This window comes from Schistocerca nitens, chromosome 2, assembly GCF_023898315.1.
Source record: "Schistocerca nitens isolate TAMUIC-IGC-003100 chromosome 2, iqSchNite1.1, whole genome shotgun sequence".
Taxonomy (NCBI): domain Eukaryota; kingdom Metazoa; phylum Arthropoda; class Insecta; order Orthoptera; family Acrididae; genus Schistocerca; species Schistocerca nitens.
In genome coordinates this window covers 965,466,195-965,492,438 of record NC_064615.1, presented here as the reverse complement: position 1 = coordinate 965,492,438, position 26,244 = coordinate 965,466,195, and the positions used below count along the sequence as shown (strand labels likewise).

General features: G+C 44.9%; 1 protein-coding gene across 1 annotated transcript in view; it reads left to right on the top strand.

Annotated features, from left to right (window-relative positions):
- LOC126234743 (UDP-glycosyltransferase UGT5-like) overlaps positions 1 to 26,244 on the top strand; it is a 136,745-nt gene that overhangs the window by 60,105 nt on the left and 50,396 nt on the right. Inside the window, exon 4 of the mRNA XM_049943489.1 lies at positions 13,229 to 13,688. Within this exon, the coding sequence (XP_049799446.1) occupies positions 13,229 to 13,688 (460 nt within the window). The remainder of the gene's footprint in view (positions 1 to 13,228; positions 13,689 to 26,244) is intronic.

Below are 26,244 nucleotides of genomic sequence, written 5' to 3'. Positions count from 1 at the left end.
TTAGCAGAATATGGAATAGGTGGGTTGAGGAAGGTAATACGGAACGCCTTGCTGGATCCCAACGGCCTCGTATCACTAGCAGTCGAGATGACAGGCATCTTATCCGCATGGCTGCAACGGATCGTGCAGCCACGTCTCGATCCCTGAGTCAACAGATGGGGACGTTTGCAAGACAACAACCATCTGCACGAACAGTTCGACGACGTTTGCAGCAGCATGGACTAACAGCTCGGAGACCGTGGCTGCAGTTACCCTTGACGTTGCATCACAGACAGGAGCGCGTGCGATGGTGTACTCAACGACGAACCTGGCTGCACGAATGGCAAAACTTAATTTTTTTCGGATGAATCCAGGTTCTGTTTACATCGTCATTATGGTCGCATCCGTGTTTGGCGACATCGCGGTGAACGCACATTGGAAGCGTGTATTCGTCATCGCCAGACTGGCGTATCATCCGGTGTGATGGTATGTGGTGCCATTGGTTACACGTCTCGGTCACTTCTTGTTCGCATTGACAGCAGTTTGAACTGTGGACGTTACATTTAAGATGTGTTACGACCCGTGGATCTACCCTTCATTCGATCCCTACGAAACCCTACATTACAGCAGGATAATGCACGACCGCATGTTGCAGGTCCTATACGGGCCTTTCTGGATACAGAAAATGTTCGACTGCTGCCCTGGCCACCACATTCTCCAGATCTCTCACCATGTGGTATCGTGTTGAAGCTGCATCGACAGCTGTACCTGTACACGCCATCCAAGCACTGAATCAATGCTCAGGCGTATCAAGGCCGTTATTACGGCCAGAGGTGGTTGTTCTGGGTACTGATTTCTCAGGATCTATGCACCCAAATTGCGTGAAAATGTAATCACATGTCAGTTCTAGTATAGTATATTTGTCCAATGAATACCCGTTTATCATCTGCATTTCTTCTTGGGGTAGCAATTTTAATGGCCAGTAGTGTACCACTGCTCTCGGTCATTAAGTGAACAGTGTCGGCCACCGAAATGTCCGTAGTGACAGGTAATGCATCAAATCTGGCGTTCTGGGCACACTCTTGACACAGTGGATCTAAGAATATTGAATTGCCTAACGATTTACAAAATGGAATGTCCCATGCGTGTAGCTCCAACTAACATTCCGAGTTCAAAGTCTGTTAATTCCCGTCGTGGTGCCATAATCACGTCGTAAACCTTTTCACATGAATCAGCTGAGAACAAATGAGAGCTCCGCCACTGAACTGCCCTTTTATACCCTGTGTATGCGATCTACCGTCATTTTATATGCGCGTATCGCTACCCTGTGACTTTTGAGACCTCAGTGTATGTTTTCCTATTTACACGACTATGTTGAACCTTGAAACATTTTTTCACATTTAAAACAACTTTACTTTTCTGGAGTCATTATCATCATCATCATCAAACAGCTTCCAACCCTGGTACGGATCTCTTTGGAGCATAAGTCTCGTCATCTAATCCTGTTTTCCCACTATCTTTCTGCTTCACTCTGGTGCAATCGTTACCTCTTTTTTGAACACACTCCTCCACACCTTTCAGCCATCTATTCCTTGGTATGCCTCATGGTCGTTTTTTTCGCATCTCCATTTCATGTATCTTCTTGGGCATCCTCTTGATTTTCATTGACTTTAAGTGCCCATACCATATCAGTCTTGATGGCTCCATCTCGCTCTGCAAGAATTCCTCTTTCACTATGTCTCTTACTCTTTTATTCCTCATCCTATTTCTCCTTTTTACTCCTATCCTACTTCTGAGGAACTTCATTTCACATGTATGTAATCTGCTTATATCTCCTTTTTTCATTACCCTTTTCCAGATGCATCTGTCGACATTGGGATGTAGTAACTTCTTTATATTAGTTCTTTGCTTTTTTGTGGGAGATCTTTGTTCCAAACTTATGAAAAGTAAGATGCTCCTACCACTTCGTAGGAATGCTTCTGCCTGTCTGCCACGTTCACCGATCTCTTTCAAATGGTTCAAATGGCTCTGAGCACTATGGTCATCAGTCCCCTAGAACTTAGAACTACTTAAACCTAACTAACCTAAGGACATCACACACATCCATACCCGAGGCAGGATTCGAACCTGCGACCGCAGCAGTCGCACGGTTCCGGACTGCGCGCCTAGAACAGCGAGACCACCGCGGCCGGCTGATTTCTTTCCCATTTCTTCTACTTTCCTCTATCACACTTCCAAGTACCTGATACTTTCCACCTAGTTCAATTGTCCACCTCCAATCCTTATTCCGCTAGTTGGTCTACCTTTATTTCTAACTGTAACCAAGATGTCACATTTGTTGACATTAAATTTCATTTCACACTGTCTCACAGTTACTTCCTAAGCATTCAGCTGTTCCTAAATCTCCTCCTTCCTGTTACTCCATTGTTTTCATTTTGTCTTCTGAAGTTTCTAGAGTTTCTGAGGTATTTTTTTTTTTAATTTCAAAAAACGACTTCTGGAAACATAAATTGAATACTGTCATTTCAAAGTGAAATAAAAAATTATATTAAACTTCTGTTACGGCGATGGCTACAGGTGAATATCTGAAAAGTATTGTAAGGTACAACACTCTCCGTAGATTATCACTTTTCATACAGTTTTATAAGAAACACTGCTACTGAGCACACAGCAATTTTCTGTCCTTGAATCCAGATACTGAGATAATCTGTAGAAAGACTGGATAGTGAAATATGTTTTAATTTTCTTTTGAACTGGTAGGGACTCCGATATTCTTGCTTTATGTTGAGGCGATCTTATTCAGTATCTTACCATGATAGTACATAACTCCATTCTGAACCCTAGACAGTGAAGCAAGTCGAAATCGAAATTATTTAAAAATTATCCTTTCTTTCAGGAGTGCTAGTCCTGCATGGTTAGCAGGAGAGCTTCTGGAAAGTATGGAAGGTAGGAGACGAGGTACTGGCGGAAGTTAAGCTGTGAGGACGGGGCGTGCGTCGTGCTTGGGTAACTCAGTTGGTAGAGCGCTTGCCCCCCCCCCCCCCCCCCCAAAGGCACAGGTCCCGAGTTCGAGTCTCGGTCCGGCACACAGTTTTAATCTGCCAGGAAGTTTCATATCAGCGCACACTCCGCTGCAGAGTGAAAATCTCACTCTCAGAATTATTTAGCTTGTAGACATTGTCAACCAGAAGACATGCGATCTGTTGTAAATTTATGTACAACAGGGATTGAACACCCATGAAGTCAAGATAGCACAAGAAATTTTCTTCATTTAGATTGATTAGTAGCTTCGGCTAACAGAATATCCTTCTTCAAATCATAAAACATTATTGATCAGTGCTATTACGGCTTCACACATCATTAAAATCTATCTTAAAATGACAACATCCATACATGACGTAATAAAAAAAAACAGCTTTTCGTCGTTCGTAGCCAGTGAAATTGAACGATGATCATAAAACAAAGGCTTTACATCGTTACAACTTAGTAATTACCATATTCAGTGTTTACATCATTTCGTAACATCGTCACATGCACGGATCATCCAGAACATTATGACAACCGACCTTCTATCGATATAAACACGTCCAGAAGATAGCAGGAATGACTGCTATTCAGACAGACACACGGTACATGTAGCATCAGTGAGCGTGCTGTGCGGGTGTAGAATGGGGAAGGCGAGCGATCCATCTGAGTTTGACCGAGGGCGGATTGTGACGGGCCCGAAGGCTCGGCACGAGCATTTCGGAAACTGCACGGCTTGTCGGGTGTTCGAGGAGTGCTGGGGTGAGTGTTTTCAACAGGTGGCGATACAAAGGATAAACTATGTCCAGACGGGGTTGGGCGGCCACCTCTCATGATGGATGCTGGGGTCTTCGGATGGTCAGACTAGTAAGACACGACAGGCGGGGAACAGAGACGGAACTAACGTCAGACTTTAATTCTGTGCAAAGTGCAAGTCTGCCTGAACACACAGTGCACCGAACACTGCTAACTATGGGCCTCCATGCATGTTCCGAAGTTAACACCACGACATCGGCAACTACGACTGAAATGAGCACGTGACTATCGGCACTGGTTATAGGCGCAATGGCCGGCCGCGGTGGTCTAGCGGTTCTAGGCGCTCAGTCCGGAACCGCGCGACTGCTACGGTCGCAGGTTCGAATCCTGCCTCGGGCATGGATGTGTGTGATGTCCTTAGGTTAGTTAGGTTTCAGTGGTTCTAAGTTCTAGGGGACTGATGACCACAGATGTTATGTCCCATAGTGCTCAGAGCCATTTGAACCATTTATAGGCGCAATGGCAGAGCGTTGTACGGTCTAATGGGTCCCAACTCCTTCATCATGCCCATGGGAGGGAATGAATCCGTTGTCTTTCAGGGTAAGAGCTCCTTGACATATGTAGTGTGGGAAGGAGGCAGGCTGGCGGAAGCTCCATAATACTCTGGGAAACATTCACGCGGGCATCCATGCGTCCAGTGGAGCTACTGCAAGGCCCCATGACGACCAAGGAGTATCGTACATTGGTTGCAGACCACTTACACCCTTGTGTCCGCAGCTCGTGGTCGTGCGGTAGCGTTCTCGCTTCCCGCGCCCGAATTCCCAGGTACGATTCCCGGCGGGGTCAGGGATTTTCTCTACCTCGTGATGACTGGGTGTTGTGTGATGTCCTTAGGTTAGTTAGGTTTAAGTAGTTCTAAGTTCTAGGGGACTGACGACCATAGATGTTAAGTCCCATAGTGCTCAGAGCCATTTGAACCACTTACACCCCTTCAGTAATATCATGATTCCCGACGGCAGTAGCATGTTTCAACAAAATTATGCGCCATATCACAAGCCCAAGAGTGTCATGGAATGGTTCGATGAACAGAGTGGCGAGTTCCAATTGATGTTCTGGCCCCCCAGTTCGCCAAATCTAAACCCAATCAAACACATCTGGGATCTGATTGAATATAGAGTCAGAGCTCACCACACTTCTTCCCGGAATTAACTCGAATCAGGTGACTTGTGTGTGCAGATGTGGTGCCAACTCCCTCTAGCGACTTTCCAAAGCCTCATTGCTTCCATGCCACGCCCCGTCGCCGCTGTCATCCGTGCCAAAGGTGTGCATTTCGGCTATTAGGTAGGTGATCATAATGTCCTGGATGATCAGTAATAAATCAGCTGTGACTGTGAATATCAGAGTCCAGTTGAAAATAGATTTTATTATCGGCAACAAAACCCATTGAGAAGTAAATGTATTTGAGAGTGACTGTAGAATTCCAAGATCCTTAATAAGTCATCTGCAAGATGTACGATTATCTGCTTTACACAATATTGTTACTGTTCGCTACTGCTGAACAAACACTTTATTTACTTTAGGTACACTGCTCCAGTATACAATTCCCTAAGACAATAGGAACTGAAAACATACGACGTAAGGCACCAATTTTGTGTTAAATTCTAGGCAGTGTGAAATGCTTCTACAGCATAACACGGTGAGCTGACCTTCATAATTATTTTGACCACGTGTTGGCTCCATTTCGACTTGTTGTGCAATTGGACACCATAGAATTTTACACACTGTACCCCTTTCACTGTATGACCATTAATGTCTTCTTCTGCTATAAAAGGTCATTCTTTCTTGTTTGTTTCAAACTGCGTAAGATGCCTCTTAGTGAGATTAAGACTTGACATTTGCTGGCCTCTTCATCTACCATTTGAGCTGTGTCTGCTAGGGTTGAGTTTGGATTCTTGCAACGAGAGGTGCCGGAATTTGTTCTTTGTAGAATAATTATTACGTTGTAAGTTCACTGCTAACTGACAAATCGTTTTTAAGTTCTTTCGATTTTACGAAGGCAGAATTGCTGATAATGATGTCAATTTACCGACAACGTCAACAATAATTAATGAGTAGTTTCTAAGATATAAACACAGTATGTATGCAACAATCATTCTCGCTGCTGCTATTTCATTGTATTACAAAATGTGGTTTAGTATCGTAATAGTCGTAGTTTAACAATAATGGCTATTCTGGACGTAAATAACGCAGTGTGTCAACAAAAGGGAAAAGCTAGCGTATTACAATTTCGGCCGCAACCGTCGAGATGTATATGCGTTGCGTTTTGCGTGCGTGTTTCGGTATCGCTAAAACAGCGATCTAATTGTGTGTAACTGTACTTCTTCAAGAGAAACCTAGCTCGCATTTTTCTCTCTCATTACATAATGAAAGCTTTGAATCAGGACCGTTAGGGAGACGCAGCATTTCTTGTTATCTCAAAAGCGTTTGACTCAGTAGCACATCAACACTTATTAACGAAATTATGATTATATGGGGAATCAATCAAACTGGCGCCTTGTTTTAAATGATCAGAGATGTAAAATTCTGCGTATGAAAACGTACTATCCCATGACTACAACGTCATCAATGACTAACTGAAATCAGTCAAGCCATACATACACACGGATATAACAATTTGTAGGGATATGGAATGGAATATTTCCATAGGCTCAGTCGAAGGTAAGGCATGTGACAGACTTAGGTTCACTGACAGAGTTTTGGGAAAATGCAATCATTCACAAAACGATTTTGTTACAAAACAATCGTGCAACGCGCCAGAAATATTACTCACGGATGGGGGACCATTCCCAAAAAGACTAACAGGTGAAGTGGGGATACTGAAAGTATACAACGAAGTGAAGCGTACGATAGTCTGACTCATGGTAAAGCGAAACTGATGAGCCGAAGAACCGGAACTGGAAGTCGTTTCTAGACAGACGTCAACTATCCAGCGAAGGCCTCCTGACAATGTTTCAAGAACCAGTATGAAATGCGGAATCAATGGTGACGATACGTGGTTCCCAAGTATCGCTTTCGCAGCGACCGCGGAGACCAGATTAGACTAATTACAACACGCAGGCACGCGTTTAAGCAAACATTCTTCCCGCACTCCTAGCTTGAGTGGAACGGGAAGAAACTGAATACATGGTTCACGGTAATTAATCTCAGCCATGCACTTGACCGTGGTTTGCATATATGTAGGTGTCCACATCAGAAACTGTCCACAATCATCAAAAATAGCAACATATTCTAAGAAGGAAGGAATACTAAATAGTATGAACTACTACACGACTGGCCATTTAAATTGCTACACCACGAAGATGTTCTACAGACGCGAAATTTAACCGACAGGAAGAATATGGTGTGATATGCAAATGATTAGCTTTTCAGAGCATTCACACAAGGTTGGCGTCGGTGGCGACACGTACAACCGATTTCTCATACACAAACAGCAGTTGACCGGCGTTGCCTGCTGAAACGTTGTTGTGATGCCTCGTGTAAGGAGGAGAAAAGCGTACCATCACGTTTCCGACTTTGGTAAAGGTCGGATTGTAGCCTATCGCGATTACGGTTTATCATATCGCGACATTGCTGCTCGCGTTGGTCGAGATCCAATCACTGTTAGCAGAATATAGAATCGGTGGGTTCAGGAGGGTAATACGGAACGCCGTGCTGGATCCTAACGGCCTCGTATCACTAGCAGTCGAGATGACAGGCATCTTATCCGCATGGCCGTTACGGATCGTGCAGCCACGTCTCGATCTCTGAGTCAACAGATGGGGGCGTTTGCAAGGCAACAACCATCTGCACGAACAGTTCGACGATGTTTGCAGCAGCATGGACTATCAGCTCGGAGGCCATGGCTGCGGTTAACCTTGACGTTGCATCACAGACAGGACGCGTGCGATGGTGTACTCAACGACGAACTTGGGTGAACGAATGGCAAAACGTCATTTTTTCGGATGAATCCAGATTCTGTTTACAGCATCATGATGGTCGCATCCGTGTTTGGCGACATAGGGGTGAACGCACTGGCGTATCACCCAGCGTGATGGTATGGTGTGCCATTGGTTACACGTCTCGGTCACCTCTTGTTCGCGATGACGGCACTTTGAACAGTGGACGTTACATTACAGATGTGTCACGACCCGTGGCTCTACCTTTCATTCGATCCCTGCGAAAGAGGTGGTTGCTCTGGGTACTGATTTCTCAGGTTCTATGCACCCAAATTGCGTGAAAATGTAATCACATGTCAGTTCTAGTATAATACACTCCTGGAAATTGAAATAAGAACACCGTGAATTCATTGTCCCAGGAAGGGGAAACTTTATTGACACATTCCTGGGGTCAGATACATCACATGATCACACTGACAGAACCACAGGCACATAGACACAGGCAACAGAGCATGCACAATGTCGGCACTAGTACAGTGTATATCCACCTTTCGCAGCAATGCAGGCTGCTATTCTCCCATGGAGACGATCGTAGAGATGCTGGATGTAGTCCTGTGGAACGGCTTGCCATGCCATTTCCACCTGGCGCCTCAGTTGGACAAGCGTTCGTGCTGGACGTGCAGACCGCGTGAGACGACGCTTCATCCAGTCCCAAACATGCTCAATGGGGGACAGATCCGGAGATCTTGCTGGCCAGGGTAGTTGACTTTCACCTTCTAGAGCACGTTGGGTGGCACGGGATACATGCGGACGTGCATTGTCCTGTTGGAACAGCAAGTTCCCTTGCCGGTCTAGGAATGGTAGAACGATGGGTTCGATGACGGTTTGGATGTACCGTGCACTATTCAGTGTCCCCTTGACGATCACCAGTGGTGTACGGCCAGTGTAGGAGATCGCTCCCCACACCATGATGCCGGGTGTTGGCCCTGTGTGCCTCGGTCGTATGCAGGCCTGATTGTGGCGCTCACCTGCACGGCGCCAAACACGCATACGATCATCATTGGCACCAAGGCAGAAGCGACTCTCATCGCTGAAGACGACACGTCTCCATTCGTCCCTCCATTCACGCCTGTCGCGACTCCACTGGAGGCGGGCTGCACGATGTTGGGGCGTGAGCGGAAGACGGCCTAACGGTGTGCGGGACCGTAGCCCAGCTTCATGGAGTCGGTTGCGAATGGTCCTCGCCGATACCCCAGGAGCAACAGTGTCCCTAATTTGCTGCGAAGTGGCGGTGCGGTCCCCTACGGCACTGCGTAGGACCCTACGGTCTTGGCGTGCATCCGTGCGTCGCTGCGGTCCGGTCCCAGGTCGACGGGCACGTGCACCTTCCGCCGACCACTGGCGACAACATCGATGTACTGTGGAGACCTCACGCCCCACATGTTGAGCAATTCGGCGGTACGTCCACCCGGCCTCCCGCATGCCCACTATACGCCCTCGCTCAAAGTCCGTCAACTGCACATACGGTTCACGTCCACGCTGTCGCGGCATGCTACCAGTGTTAAAGACTGCGATGGAGCTCCGTATGCCACGGCAAACTGGCTGACACTGACGGCGGCGGTGCACAAATGCTGCGCAGCTAGCGCCATTCGACGGCCAACACCGCGGTTCCTGGTGTGTCCGCTGTGCCGTGCGTGTGATCATTGCTTGTACAGCCCTCTCGCAGTGTCCGGAGCAAGTATGGTGGGTCTGACACACCGGTGTCAATGTATTCTTTTTTCCATTTCCAGGAGTGTATATTTGTGCAATGAATACCCGTTTATCATCTGCATTTCTTCTTGATGTAGCAATTTTAATGGCCAATAGTGTATTATCCAACGGCTTCCCCCAGATTTACGTCGTGTATAGTATGGAATTGGGAAAAATTTTGAGATATTTTATAGAAGAACTCCCCCTCCCCCTACTTTTTTTTTTTTTTTGAGTCGTCAGTCTTCTAACTGGTTTGATGGAGCCGTCCACGAATTCCTCAATTTATGACAATCTTTTCATCTCTGGTAGGGAACCCCTTGTGCGTGAGGTCGCAAATTGCCAATGATATTTACGGTTTACGGCGTTCGACAACCCACATATTGCCTACCATGCAACCACAATACTGTCTGCTAGTGGCAACAGGGGGCGAGATTCGAGGTATCCAATGGTGGGCACAGTATGAGGCTGAGGGTGGCTGAACTGCTTAGTCGACGAGTAACAACAGTGCTATAGTGCTAGTGGTGTTGACACAAAGCAGAGCAATAGCAATGATAAACAAAGCAATCATAGCATTGTATTCTCAACAGCAGAGGCCAAAGTTGAAATTTCGTCAGAAAGGAACCCAAGGAATTTCGCAGAGTCCGAAAGAAGTGGCAAATCGAATATTAGCGTTTCTGCAAGATGAATCAGTGAATGCATACGTTCGACCATGCGGACAACGTACATGGGAAGTAAAATGGTAAACAGGTGTCGAAGCATGTAGTTCATCATCCATGTCGGACGGGGTGCCACAAATCGCATCTACAGTGAAGCAGTGAAGGACAATCGTTATACAAGGAGCTAATACTAAACGTAATTACGTACGTAGAAGATAATCCGTAGCATAGTAAAAAAACAGTTATGAACAGATATCGAATAAGTTCGCAGCAACGTGACCGTGTAACCCCTCCCGAACAGGCCATGAAGGCCCAACGGTACTGACCGGCCGCCGTGTCATCCTCAGCTCATAGGCGTCACTGGCTGCGGATATGGAGTGACTGTGGTCAGCACACCGCTCTCCCAGACGTATGTCAGTTTCCGAGACCAGAGCCGCTACTTCCCAATCAAGTAGCTCCTCAGTTAACATGACCCTGTAGTGCATACGAAAAACTAGAAACATTCAAGACAGGACAAGGCAATAATACTGGTATTTTGGAGTGTGCAGTTCATGATGCAGCATTCATTCTTCATTCTCCTATCTCTCAGGCCGTTTGCTTCGCAGAACAACTTACCTGCGACAATCTGACTACAGGGAATAAATTCCTAATGCACAATCCCATGAGTGCCAAAGAAATATAAGCATTGCGGCAGCGGCCTTCTTGCCTTCATTTAGGCATTATTCAAAGGGTGTGCATTTGCTGAAGTCACGTGACAACTGCTACACTGAAAGCGGATGTCCACGGCAGTAGCCAACATAAAGTTATCCTGAAGGTCCTCGGCTTTTGGCAAGACAAGTAAGCGGAATCAAGGGAGGCTCCTTGGAGCCCATAATATGCTATGGCATAGATAATATTAGAACAACATCTAAAAAGGTATATGAATTTCATCACATAATACGAGGGTGAGTCAAATGAAAACCTTAAATTTGCAATAACAAATCGAAATTTCGGGCCGTTATCCTGTAAGTTGGTAAGTGAGCTACAAACAGCGTGCATATGGCCTGTAGGTGGCAACACAGTGCAGATGCACACATACCGTCGAAGTAGCAGTATAAAGATGGCCGCCCCACTTGCGACTAACACCAGGGAAGAACAGCATTCTGTTATTCGGTTTTTGCGTAGTGAAGGTGTGAAACCTATTGAAATTCATCGACGAATGAAGGTTCAGTACGGTGTTGCATGTTTGTCACAGCAGCACGTCTACGAATAGAGTAGGAAGTTCGCAAATGGTGTGACTTCAGTGGAAGACGCTCCTCGTCTAGGTCAGGCACAACGAGTTGTGACTCCACAGAACATTGCAGCAGTTGAAGCCATAGTGAAGGAAAACCGCCAACTGACACTGAATGATACTGCAACTTGTTTACAGATTAGTCATGGGTCAGCACACCACATTGTACCCCAGTTTCACTAGGTGTCTGCAAGATGGGTGCCACGGCAGCTGACTCCTGAAACGAGAGAACGACGTATTGATGCTTGTGAAGAACTTATTCGGCGCTTTGAACGAGAAGGTGATGGCTTCCTTGCAAGAATCGTTACTGGGGACGAAACCTGGGTTCACTTCTACCAACCGGAAACGAGTGTCTTCCTCATCCACCATACTCACCAGACCTTGCCCCAAGTGATTTCCATATGTCTGGACCACTCAAAGACGCAATGGGAGGAAAGAAGTTCCGTTCTTTTGAAGAGGTACGCCACGCGGTGCATGAGTGGTTGCGCGGACTACCAAAAGATTTTTTTTTAAAGGAATTTATGCACTTTGTAAGCGCTGGAGGACTTGCATTGGGCCGCTGGTGGCCGAGCGGTTCTAGGCGCTTCAGTCTGGAACCGCGCGACCGCTACGGTCGTAGGTTCGAATCCTGCCTCGGGCATGGATGTGTGTGATGTCCTTAGGTTAGTTAGGTTTAAGTGGTTCTAAGTTCTAGGGGACTGATGACCTCAGCTGTTAAGTCCCATAGTGCTCAGAGCCATTTGACTTGCATTGAGTGTGGGGGAGATTATGTTGAAAAGTGATACAGCTTTGTACCACTTCTGCACAATAAATAATATTTAAAAAAATATTTAACGTTTTCGTTTCACTCACCCTCGTATATGTGGTGTATGTACATTGTTTTGGAGTCTTACTTTTATAAGGGTGTTCAGTATGTACCACCCGCCCACTCCCACCTCGCTTCAGTAAGGTAGCATTGCACACGTGGCACGTTTGCAACAGCTTTTTTCGCAGCAGCGTGTGAGTACCAGCTTATTTTCTAGGCAAGGTCACATAGTCCTGGCTATGCGTTTTCGGGCCACGGTGAGTTTCTTCCACTGTGATAATTCCTTTATTGTTTCAGAGACATAATCATAGACTCATGACTCAACGGCAGTTATGACCAAGGGCGGAAAATCTGGATCATTTCGAATTATCGTTTGTAACTCAGAGCATCCCTGATCCCAATGGCCTCTTTGATCGGCGTTCAAAAACCGACGAACGTCGCCACGTGTCTAATCCGATATGAAATTCCAGCAACTTCACAAGGAGAGTGGATTGTCTCGTGGATCACTTCATGCACTCCTTCGAACGCTGTGAATTACGAAGATCGATCGGAATCTTTCTCATACTACCCACAACTCCAGCCATCTTTAAATTGCTTAAATCATTCAAATGTTGTTGCTTGGCTCTAGCTTTGTTCACCAAAAGCCTCGCTTAGTCTACGGTGGATTCTACCTGCGGTTTTACGGGACTTAAAAATAAAACTTAATACAGATCCTTTGCTCCTTCAAGTCATTCATTTCGAAATTCTCATCCACAGAAGCGCACGGTGTAAAGAGATCAACAACTACGTTCCCACCGATGCACTCACAATTGCTCCAGCAGAGGAATACAACTAGAGGCTCCCAAGCGGCGAACGTTTGTACTGCTGATTGTTTTGACGTCATATTCATATTCTTCGAAATCTTCGTATATTCATGCTGATATACCGAAATGACCATTCCAACCATTGAATTGTTTGCTGTTGGCGATATTTATTTGTATTGTCTCGTATTCAAATGTCACAAAAACGGAGTTTTCAAGTTAGCAGGTCGATGAACTGAAGCCATGTGTTTCAGGGGGAACCACACGTTTGACCTGGTCATCATGGAGCTCATGCCGTTCCAGGCGTTCTACGGCCTGGTCCACAAAGTGGGATCTCCACCGTTGGTCGGAATGATTACGCTGTCTGCTTTCGCACCAAATTACCTATCCCTGGGAAACCCAATGAACCCAGCATACGTGCCAGACGTCTGGGTCGGCTACTCGGACCACATGAATTTCTGGCAACGCCTTTACAACACATACTTCTACCTCGTGTTCTATTACACGTGGTACTTCGATATACTGCCGAACCAGGAGGCCATCCGGAGGGAATATTTTGGACCAGATGGACCGTCGGTGTACGACACAAACCGTAACTTCAGCCTCTTCATCCTCAACAACCATTTCGCTACGGAATACCCCCGTCCGCATCTACCCAGCGTCGTAGAGATAACTGGAATTCACATTGAGGCCCAGGCCACGCCACTGCCTAAGGTAAGTGTTACATTGTTCTCTATTTAGTTACTCAACAATACCACTAGAATAGGAAACTGTAGCACAGATACGGCTTCTGTGTAAAAGATAACAGATGTCATTAGTGTTGCACTCATCTGAGTATTTTTCATTTCCTTTGTCGCCTTAGACGTTTCCTATATTTTATTGTGATAAGTATCGTAAACTGCCTACTCACAGCTTTATATGAATGATTAATTTATAAATTAATTATAGAAACAAGTTTCTTCCATACCTCTTTTTATAACCGCTTACGGCAGAAAGAAAACTTGTCCATATTTACTGCTTCTACATTAGAGACAAAGAACTGAATTGGTATCGTCCGCACTATTAATCATATATGAACCGCTTATGGCAGAAAGAAAACTTGTCCATATTTACTGCTTCTACATTAGAGACAAAGAACAGAATTAAATTAGTTTAATGCAATTTATTTCCTTACATATAATTCTCATTCCTTGATGTAGGTATATGTCATGTATGACGAAACGGGTAGGAGGGAAACGGCTTAGTTGGTGTTCGACATGTTTCCTTTCTGCCGTACACAGGATTCACAAATTAATTTTAGAGTTAAGTTACTTGTTTTAAAACAGATTTGTACGTATAAACCTCTTTTATTGTAATAAAAGTTATCTGCTCATATTTCCGAATGAAATTGACGTTTTGCATTGTTTCACTAGTCAGTTATCTTCACTCGTACACCACGAATGCAGTTGTTCTCGGCCATGATGTGAATCACTTCCAATGCTGCAGCTTGTCTTGAGGGATACAGACCAAAGATTTGTCTGTCTCATCTATTTAATTGTTATTTATTGCCAGTACTGATACGCATATTTAATGTCAATAGAGTTCTAAAAGTTTTACAGACTTTTTCCGTATCAAATTGTCCATCATCAAACCAGCGATATTCATTTTGAGCAGAAAAGTCATCTCGTGGTGTTTCGGAATAGTGAGGCCCATTTTAAGATGTCTACGAAGGAGTTTAGCATACGAATCATCACGCAGGCAGGTTAGTTTGTAGAATGTAGGCCACCAGGAACAGTAGTCAATAAAAGAATCCACCTTAATTTGAACAGTGGGAAACTCGTTATCGCTTTTTAAGGAATATTTTGCAAGTTCAATAGCGTCATCAACTGTAAGGTATCCTTCCTCTTTATTCACGTTGCTCCTAATTATAGCACGCCACCAGCATCATGTCCAGACAAGCTCCCTATTTACAATAAACAGAAAATTAACAGCGTTGCGTGACCCGTAACATCGTGCAAACAGGTTTCTCTAATGTGGTAGACAAAGCATTTTTCCTCTCAGAACCATAATCGTCAAAGAGCGGAAATTTACACATTTCAGACTTGTTGCCCATCTGCAGTAAGCGATTTGTGCCTTTCAGATTAGTTACGCACGATTAAACTTAGCATGTCTTCTATCTGTTTTCACAGATCTGAAGATTTTCGGTAAATGAACGAAACCGGAAATCGTTATAAGGACAACTGCGACAAGAGACCATAGTAAGAGATGTTAGGACAATTATTTACTTGTCGCCATCTTACACTGACAATGAGCTGACAAAAGTCATGGCAAACGTCCTAATGTCGTGTCGGACCAGATTTTGCACTGCGTAGTGGAGAAACTCGAGCGTAGCAAGGGCTCAACAAGTCGCTGGAAGTGCCCTGCAGAAATATTGAGTCATTCTGCCTCTATAGCAGTCCAAAATTGCGAAAGTGCTGCCGCTGCAGGATTTTGTGCACGAACTGACCTCTCGTTTATGCACCATAAATGTCCGATGGAATTCATGTGAGGTGGTATGAGTGGCAAAATCTTTCGCTCTAATTGTCCAGAATGTTCTTCAAACAAATCGCGAACAATTGTGCCAGCTGACATAGCGCACTCTCATCCGTAAAAATTCCATTGTTATTTGGGAACATGAAGTCCATAAATGGTTACAAATGGTCTCCAAGTAGCCGAACACACAACCATTTCCAGTCAATGATCCGTTTCACTCCATGGAAACACAGCCCAGACCATTATGGAGCCATCACCAGCTTGGCCGACCGGTGTGGCCGTGCGGTTCTAGGCGCTCCAGTCTGGAACCGCGTGACTGCTACGGTCGCAGGTTCGAATCATGCCTCGGGCATAGATATGTGTGATGTCCTTAGGTTAGTTAGGTTTACGTAGTTCTAAGTTCTAGGGGACTGTTGACCACAGATGTTAAGTCCCATAGTGCTCATAGCCATTTTTTCACCAGCTTGCAGAGAATCTTCTTGATAATTTGTCTCCATGGTGCCGTGGGGTCTGCGCCACACTAGAACCTTACCGTCAGCTCTTACCAACTGAAATCGGGATTCATCGGACCAGGTCAACGTCTAGGGTCCAGCCAATATGGTCATGAGCACAGGAGAGTCGCAGCAGTCGATGTCCTGCCGCAAGCAAATTTACTGGCGTCGTTCGTCTACTACCGCAGCGCATCAACGCCAAATTTCGCCGCACTTTCCTAACGTATGTCCCAAACTGATTTGTGCGGTTATTTCACCCATTATTATATGTCTTTCAGTATTAAAAACTCTAGGCAAACGCCGCTGCTCTCTGTCGTTAAGTGAAGGCCATCGGCCACTGCTTTGCCTGTGGTAAGATGTAGTGCTTGAAGTTTGGCGTTCTCGGCACACTCTTGATACTGCAGATCTCGGATTATTGAATTCCCTAACGATTTCCGAAATGGAATGTCGCATGCGTCTAGCTCCAACTACCATTCCCTGTTCAAAGTCTGTTAATTGTCGTCGTGCGGCCATAATGTTAACTATAAACCGTCTTGATTTATGTGAATAAACAGTTTGCAATCAAGACGGATTATAATTAACATTATATAAAAAGTGATTGCTGTATCCTTGCAGACATTATGTCTGTTTTTGCAAAATTTCACATGAATCACTTGAAACGACAGCTCCGCGAATGTACTGCCCTTTTATACCTTGTGTACATGATACTACTGCCATCTGGATATGTGCATATCGCTATCGCATAACTTATGTCACCTCAGTGTATCTCTACTTGATATCATGTCAAGCTCAAAGAAAATAGTGCTTCTCAGCTAATGGACAACAGCTTGGTTTCGGAATAACAAAGTAACTTCACCATAGAACAAGAGAGAGAATGCCATCAATTAAAACAGTACGAGAATAGTAGTTAGTCAGAAGTGCAGAATTACCGAAGTATTGAGTGTACATATTGATGGAAATTTGTACTAGCAGCTAAGCTAAGCAGGTTCAGCCCCTGACATAGTTCCTGATCTGAAAAAAAGCAAAGAAACAGATAAAATGTAGTATGATTCCGTTCCTTAATGTCTCATAGCGTCATGGTCGAAGACAAGTTGATTAGTAAGAAAATACTAGTGCTCAAGAGTGAGTAAGGCAATAATATATTATTTCGGTTTCACATCGTCGGGTCGGCGTCTCTTCAAGTCGTTAAGCAACACTCCTGCAACATTTACAGATGTTAGAGAAATGAAATATTACCATATTGTTGGTTTAATAAGTTATGAATTACTGACAAGAATTATTTACACAAGAATGGAAAAAAATAGTTCAAATGGCTCATCAGTTCCCTAGAACTTAGAACTACTTAAACCTAACTAACCTAAGGACATCACACACATCCATGCCCGAGGCAGGATTCGAACCTGCGACCGTAGCGGTCTCGCGGTTCCAGGCCGTAGCGCCTAGAACCGCACGGCCACCCCGGCCGGCCAAGAATGGAAGACCTGGAAGAAGTCTATCACGGGGGAAATCAGAAAATCTGTTTGTATTCTGCAGAAATGTAGGAGTACGCGAGGCTGTATTGACACTACGACATATCTTACAAGCTACTTTAAGAACGGCAAACCTACATTTATATCATTTGCAGATTTAGAGGAAGCTTTTGATAATATTAAGTGGTATACATAGAAAAAATAGGCCAACAGGGAGCAAAATGTTATTTGCAGCTTCTACAAAAACAAGACGGCAGAAACGAGGGTGAGTCAAATGAAAACCTTAAATATGTTTTTAAATATTATTTATTGTGCAGAAGTGGTACAAAGCTGTATCACGTTTCAACGTAATCTCCCCCACGCTCAATGCAAGTCCTCCAGCGCTTACAAAGTGCATAAATTCCTTTAGAAAAAAATTCTTTTGGTAGTCCGCGCAACCACTCATGCACTGTGTGGCGTACCTCTTCCTCAGAACGGAACCTCTTTCCTCCCATTGCGTCTTTGAGTGGTCCAAACATATGGAAATCACTTGAGGCAAGGTCTGGTGAGTATGGTGGATGAGGAAGACACTCAAAATAGTGATTGTTGCAACTGTTGTACGGGCAGTGTGGGGCCTTGCATTGTCATGTTGCAAAAGGATACCTGCTGACAGCAATGCACGTCGCTTTGATTTGATTGCAGGCCGCAGATGATTTTTTAGGAGATCTGTGTATGATGCACTGGTGACAGTGGTCCCTCCAGGCATGTAATGCTCCAAAATGACGCCTTTTTCATCCCAAAAGAGGGTCAGCATAACCTTCCCTGCTGATGGTTCTGTTCGAAACTTCTTTGGTTTTGGTGATGAGGAAGTCGCCATTCGTTGCTCGCTCTCTTCGTTTCCAGTTGGTGGAAATGAACCCAGGTTTCGTCTCCAGTAACGATTCTTGCAAGGAAGCCATCACCTTCTCGTTCAAAGCGCCGAAGACGTTCTTCACAAGCATCAACACATCGTTCTCTCATTTAAGGAGTCAGCTGCCGTGGCACCCATCTTCCAGACACTTAGTGAAACAGGAGTACAATGTGAGGTGCTGACCCATGACTAATCTGTAAACAACTTGTAATGTCATTCAGTGTCACTCGGCGGTTTTCCTTCACTATGGATTCAACTGCTGCAATGTTCAGTGGAATCACATCTCGTGGTGCCTGACCCAGACGAGGAGCATCTTCCACTGAAGTCACACCATTTGCGATCTTCCTACTCCATTCATAGACTTGCTGCTGTGACAAACATGCAACACCGTACTGAACCTTCATTCGTCGATGAATTTCAGTAGGTTTCACAACTTCACTACGCAAAATCCGTATAACAGAACGCTGTTCTTCCCTGGTACAAGTCACAAGTGGGGCGGCCATCTTTATACTGATACTGCGACGGTATGCGTGCATCTGCACTATGCTGCCACCTACAGGCCATTCTGAATTTGACTCACCCTCGTATAAGATGAAATGTATTCACAGTTTCGAATACGAACAACCATCAGCTGTGCAAGGGAATGACAACGATGAAAATTTATGGCGGACCAGGACAAGAACCACGTTCTCCGTCTTTCGCGATCAGTCATCTTAACTACTCTGTCTATCCGCGCATGACACACAGCCAGACCCAAACTTTCGTATCTCCTGGTTCCTGCATCACAACCTGTCTTTGTGCACACATTATGTAATGCCCATACAGTGAACACCGCATCGTTCTTAACAACACAGGTGCTGCAATATCGCAGTTATAAGAGTCGACGGACTTGAGACGGAAGCCGTAGTGGAGTATGGAGTGAGATCGGATTCTAGCCTAGCCCCGATGTTATTCGGGCTGTTCCTGAGCAAGCAGTAAAGGAAAACAAGCAGATATTTGGAGAGGAAATTAAAGTTCAGGGATAAGAAATAAAAACTTTGAGCTTTGCTGATGATACCGTAAATCGGTCAAAGACAGCAAACGACTTCGAAGAGCAGTCGAATGGAATGGACAATATCTTGAAAAGAGGTTACAAGATGAACATTAAGAAAAGTAAAATAATTATACTGAAATGTAGATGTATTAAATCAGGTGATACAGAAGTCATTAGGTTAAGAAATCAGACATTAAAATAGTAGACGAATTTTTTTATTTGGACAGCAAAACAACTGGTGATGAAAGTGGGCACAAAGTTCACACTGGTAACAGTACGAAAAGCGTTTACCTGCCTAAATAGATGCGCGCAGTAGCACACCGTTTCCGAGATTTATTGAGTCGCGCCAGCCGCGGATCGAATACACTGAGCGTATTGACGATGCTTAGATGTAGTCTTTAAGTGGTTTCCCACATCCAGATAGGTGAATACCGGGCTGGTACTCATATCACGCCTCAGTTACACCATTCGCTAACACTTGGAACACGTTTCACACTTTCACGTGGGATAACAGTAGACGCAGACAGATGGGGTACACATGTTCTGTCCAGGGCAGAAGGGGTGGCAACGGGAAGGGCAACCGGCCACCATCCACCACCAACACTGCGAATCCGAATCACGCCGACCCCCTGAAGATACCGGTTAAGGCCAAGAGAAAGCAAAAGAACAGCGAGAGAAGCATTTCTGAAAGAGATAACGTTGTCAACATCGAATATATACACTGCTGGCCACCGTAAATGCAACACCCTGAAGGAAGCATCCGAATCAAGTGAAATTTACACCATGGGTTTGCAGCGATGAGATATGCAACTGATTAGAATTTCAGCGCAGACGCACATCACGCGCGCCTGTGGCGCCACCTCATAGTGCCATTTAAGGCTTGGCGATTTCGACGAGTGTACGTTCGGCACGTGTGTTTACCTTGTGGTTGTTTCACAAGACGATCAGTTATGCCTCGTAGACAACAGCGAACATCTTTTGATCAAGTATCCGAGTTCGACAGAGGAAGGATAGTGGCTTACCGAGATTGTGGATTATCATACAGAGAAATCGCTAGTCGTGTTGGACGAAACCAAACAACTGTAATGCGGATATGTGACCGTTGGATGCAGGAGGGTACGACGGACCGACGTGGTCGATCGCATTCACCTCGATGCACCACTGCACGTGCTGATAGGCAAATTGTGCGCATGGCAGTGACGGATCGCTCAGTGACATCCCGGACCATAGCACAGCACATTGCGTCTGTAACGCATCATCCAGTGTCTGCGCGTACCATTCGACGCCGTTTACAGCAGAGTGGTCTGTCCGCAAGACGTCCATTGCTTCGTCTACCATTGACACAGAACCACAGACCTCTCCGCCGCCAATGGTGTGATGACAGACGGATGTGGACGGCAGAATGGAATGACGTTGTCTTTACTGACGAGGCACGCTTCTGTCTGCAGCACCACGATGGTCGGATTCGAGTGTGGAGACACCGTGGAGAGAGGATGCTGGACAGCTGCATTATGCACCGCCACAATGGCGGTGGTGCTGGAGCCAGTTGTCCTTCCTTACCTTCAGGGCTCGGCCACAGCCATATTTCAACAGGATAATGCGCGACCACACGTGGCACGCATTGTCCAAAGGTTCTTCGTCAATAACCAGATTGATTTGCTTCTCTGGCCGGCTCGCTCTCCGGATCTTTCGCCGATAGAAAACATGTGGTCCATGGTTGCTCAACGAGTGACCCAGATTACATCCCCAGCTGCCACACCAGATGATCTTTGGCAACGTGTGGAAGCTGCTTGGGCTGCTGTACCCCAGGAACACATCCAACGTCTCTTTGACTCAATGCCGAGACGTGTGGCAGCGGTGATCTCCAACAATGGCGGCTACTCTGGCTACTGATTCTGGCAGGAACCACATGTCACAGACGTCTGTAAACTTAATCATTTGATACTTGGTCAACATGTTATCTACAAAATAAATCTTGTTGTGCTACCTCTTGTCTTTCTTGGTGTTGCATTTACGGTGGCCAGCAGTGTATTTAAGTATTAGTAAACCTCTCCTTAAGGTGTTATCGGAAAATTTAGACATATTCGGAAGTGAAACGTGGTCGATAAATACACTGCCGGGAAAAAATTAGTACACCCTTTTAGAGATTTCCAGTTCACTCAAGTTTTATTGCTGTTTCAACAGTGTGTGTGGAGTACATGAAGTGATTACCTTTACAGATCAATAGCACAAGTGGTTCTGAGGTGCCAGGTATCGATCCATGATGAAACACCCATATTAGTACGTGGTGCAGCCTCCACAGGCGGCAAAGCAGGCACCGACTGTGGCATCCAGTCGATTGTACAGATGACGAATACTGTGCTGGGATACATTATTGTGCGCCTGCTCGACCTGTTCACGTAGTTCTGTGAGAGTTGTTGGTCCCCGGGTCGCACAAGTCACTTCTCGTTCCGTCATATCCCACACGTGCTCGGCTGGAGACAACTGTGAAGATGGTGCTGGCTAGGGAAGTTGTTGCACGTCTTGCAGAGCACCTTAAGTTTCACGGACAGTGTCTGGGTGAGCATTATCCTGTCGGAACAATACATCACCTCCCTGTTGCAAAAACGGCAAAAGAACGGATCTAACAACATTCTGCACGTACCGAGCGCTGGGTAGCGTCCTCTCCAGAAACAACAAAGGTGAACGAGAGACAAAGCTTATTGCAGCCTAGACCGTAAGGCCTGGGGTGACGCCAACGTGTCTTGGACCAATGGGCTCTACGAGAATGCACTCAACGGGGCCACGTCGTAGTTGTAACGACCATCGCTTGCGTCCAGGCAGAGTCTGCTTTCATCGGTGAAGATCGCGACGCGCTGTTTCATCTTCCAAGTGATCGTCTAACGGCAACAGTCAAGTTGTGCACCTCGATGCTGTGGCGTGCATGGCAGACGGGCTAGATAGAGAGTGCCCATAGTCCCACTGCTAAATAACCACTTCGCAATAGTGTGTATGGACACAGCTGTGTTCACAAGCCCTCTTCCGTGTACGATCTGGCACTGCTGCCCTTACAATACAATACGGGCGTCTGTACTGCGTGGACGTCCAGTACCTCCCCTACAGGTGTGAGAATGGTGATGTGATCACTGACACCAGCGTCGTTGCACAAGTGGCGCAACACGTTTAACTTGTGTGGCAGTTCTCCGAAGGGGCCATACCGCCCCTGGGAAGGCTACAATTTGACCCCTTTCGAAGTTGCTGAGTTGGCTGTAGGAATCACTTGGCTGTAGGAATCACGAGTGCATCACTGTGACATGGTTGCCTGCTTCCTTCACACATTTGCACCACACTGAGCCTTCTGATTGCTAGTATTCCCTATAAAAGGGTAGACACAGATGGCGCTCTGGTAGCTATCCCACTATTCCATGTCTAAGTTCTAGGGGACTGATGACCTCAGCAGTTACGTCCCATAGTGCTCAGAGCCACTATTCTATGTGTTGGCGCACGACGTTGAAACCATTATCGGTACATCTACTATCACCCATATGGCATACACTGTCATCGAATCAAAATCGACGTCTTATTTCAACATGTACTACTTTTTTCTGGCAGTGTAGTTCAGACAAGATGAGAATAGAAACTTTTGAACTGTGGTACGAAGAAGAATACTGAAGATTAGGTAGTAGTTAGAATAACTAATAAATAGATACTGAAACGAACTGAAGGAAAAAGAAAATTATGGCATAGCTTGATCAAAAGAAGAGATTGGTTAATAAGAAACATCTTGTGCTAGCAATGAATCGTCTTTTTGGTAATGGAAGGAAGTGTAGAAGAAAAATTGTAGAGTGAGACCAAGGCATGAATACTGTAAGCAGGTTCAAATGGGTGTAGGATGCAGCAGTTAATCGGAGGTGAAGAGTCTTGCACAGGATAGAGTGGGGAGCTGCAACAAACCTGTATTCGGACTCAAGACCACACCACCACCACCAACAACAACAACAGCAACAACAATGAATAAATAATTTATCAATAATCCACTGAAACTTGTAAAGAGTAATACTTTCCATGCTAGAAGAAATTATCTTCATTACTCATTCCTAATGCTATGACTGACTCAGAAAAGAATCCAATATCTAGTCTCAAAAATCTTTTTATATCTTTCCCAATAACATCGAATGTCTGACAGACAGCACAGCAGTTTTTCAATCTAACCTGAAATCATGTCTTCTGGAAATCCCACAGGTTAGTTTGGTTTTATATTACATATTGTTTCACTTTTAATATGAATAGTAACAATGACTAACATTTTCACATATATTAAATTGAAGCTATTGCACTAGCAAGTAACAAGTAATCTTTAAACGACAAGAAAACAATCTTACTCACAGACAATTCATATATAAATAGCATTTAAAGATACTTGTTGCGCGTCATTTTGTTAGAAATCATGAAAATGATGCATGGAACATGGAAGTAACTGCAATGATAGGTAGCAGCCATGTAGTTTTAATTATTGAGGTGCCGGACCATGAATAAGCACAATTTCAACACAGAATTTTACTAGCTTGGTCTTCTGCAAAGGTTTTTTTTTCACAATACTTGTGAAACTGATAGGCAATGTAGACGTTCGAGTGACTAGTTGAATTATGGTTCAAATGGTTCTGAGCACTATGGGTCTTAACATCTATGGTCATCAGTCCCCTACTAGTTGAATTAATAAAATAACATTTACTTCAGCGCTTCAGCGCAATTAAAGAGATATACTTATGAAATAATTCCGTACACAGGCGTTGACTTAACAAACCCACTGGAGTCTTTGGAGAGTAGTAAGAATTAGTCAGGATAAGAAATGATGCAGAACTGTTACAGGGAGAGAGTTAAAAAGGGCATTTACATCGTTAAAATACCAGTTCAAACGGCTAGTAGGGTTTGGCTTTAAAAAAAGAAAAGGAAGATGCCAACTGTACTTGTTCAAATAACCATAGGTGTAATAAGCCAGATATGCTCTGAAACTTTTAAAAAGTTACAGCAGAATATAAATGAAAGTTAGTTGTAGTTAAGCGCTGCTAAAACTATGTTCTGCTTCGACACTCCCTAAATCTTCACAGAAACTTAATAAAAACAATAGTTACAAAATGTCTCACAGCTGAATTAATACATTAAAAACATTAAATACTGTACTTATCACTTAGCAACCGACCCAGAGGAAGATAAGGTGTAGATTACAAATATCGGTAATCGATGTCACTCACCGCACTTCAAATGAGGTTGATAAACGCACAAGTAAATTAATAACCATGGGAACCAGAAAAGGTAAAAGTTCTGTGCCAAATTTCGTGAAAGATTCGAAGCGATGACAGCAACAAGTTTAACGAAGTACTCGCCGAATAATTTTCCTCTGTGATCCTTCTGGAACTACTATTTCATAGCGTTTGATGTCATGTGCCCGACTCAGAACTGCTTCCCTCACCAGAGAGTTCACAAGTTACCAACCAGGCCTGAACTACAGGAAACACACCAGAAATAGAAAGGCGCCAAGAAGAACTTGGTATCTTGGTAGCAACATAGAGTAATGTCACAATGTACCACGCCTAGCCTATCACCGGTGATCGTGAGACTGAGAAGGTTATGCGGACGAATCAACAGTGTTTTAGAAAGTATTCCTCGCGCGAAACTCCGATTGCCGTTTTCTCGCATAGTATACTGCGAACTACGGATGAAGGGCAAGACTCCACATTTCATTTCCGGAAAGCATTTGACACGGAGCCCCATTCCAGACTGTTAACAAACATACGAGCATATGAAATCGGTTCCCAGTTATGCGAGTGGCTCGAATACTGTTTAAATAATACAACCCAGTACGTTGTCCTCGATAGCAAGTGCTCATCAGAGACAAGGATATAGCCAGCGGTGTCCCAGTGAAGTGTCGTAGACCGCCGTTACTTTCTGTATACATAAATACGAGGTGTATTCAAGTTCTAAGGCCTCCGATTTTTTTTCTCCGGACTGGAAAGAGATAGAAACATGCGCATTGTTCATTGTCAATATGTCCCAGAGATGGCAGCAACGTACGGCAGATGGAATTTTACCGCCAGCGGCGAGAATGAGAACTGTTTTAAATACTTAAAATGGCGACGTTTTCCTTATTTGAACAGCGTGCAATCATTCGTTTTCTGAATTTGCGTGGTGTGAAACCAATTGAAATTCATCGACAGTTGAAGGAGACATGTGGTGATGGAGTTATGGACGTGTCGAAAGTGCGTTCATGGGTGCGACAGTTTAATGAAGGCAGAACATCGTGTGACAACAAACCGAAACAACCTCGGGCTCGCACAAGCCGGTCTGACGACATGATCGAGAAAGTGGAGAGAATTGTTTTGGGGGATCGCCGAATGACTGTTGAACAGATCGCCTCCAGAGTTGGCATTTCTGTGGGTTCTGTGCACACAATCCTGCATGACGACCTGAAAATGCGAAAAGTGTAATCCAGGTGGGTACCACGAATGCTGACGGACGACCACATGACTGCCCATGTGGCATGTTGCCAAGCAATGTTGACGCGCAACGACAGCATGAATGGGACTTTCTTTTCGTCGGTTGTGACAATGTATGAGACGTGGATGCCATTTTTCAATCCAGAAACAAAGCGCCAGTCATCTCAATGGAAGCACACAGATTCACCGCCACCAAAAAAATTTCGGGTAACCGCCAGTGCTCAAAAAATGATGGTGTCCATGTTCTGGGACAGCGAGGGCGTAATCCTTACCCATTGCGTTCCAAAGGGCACTACGGTAACAGGTGCATCCTACGAAAATGTTTTGAAGAACAAATTCCTTCCTGCACTGCAACAAAAACGTCCGGGAAGGGCTGTGCGTGTGCTGTTTCACCAAGACAACGC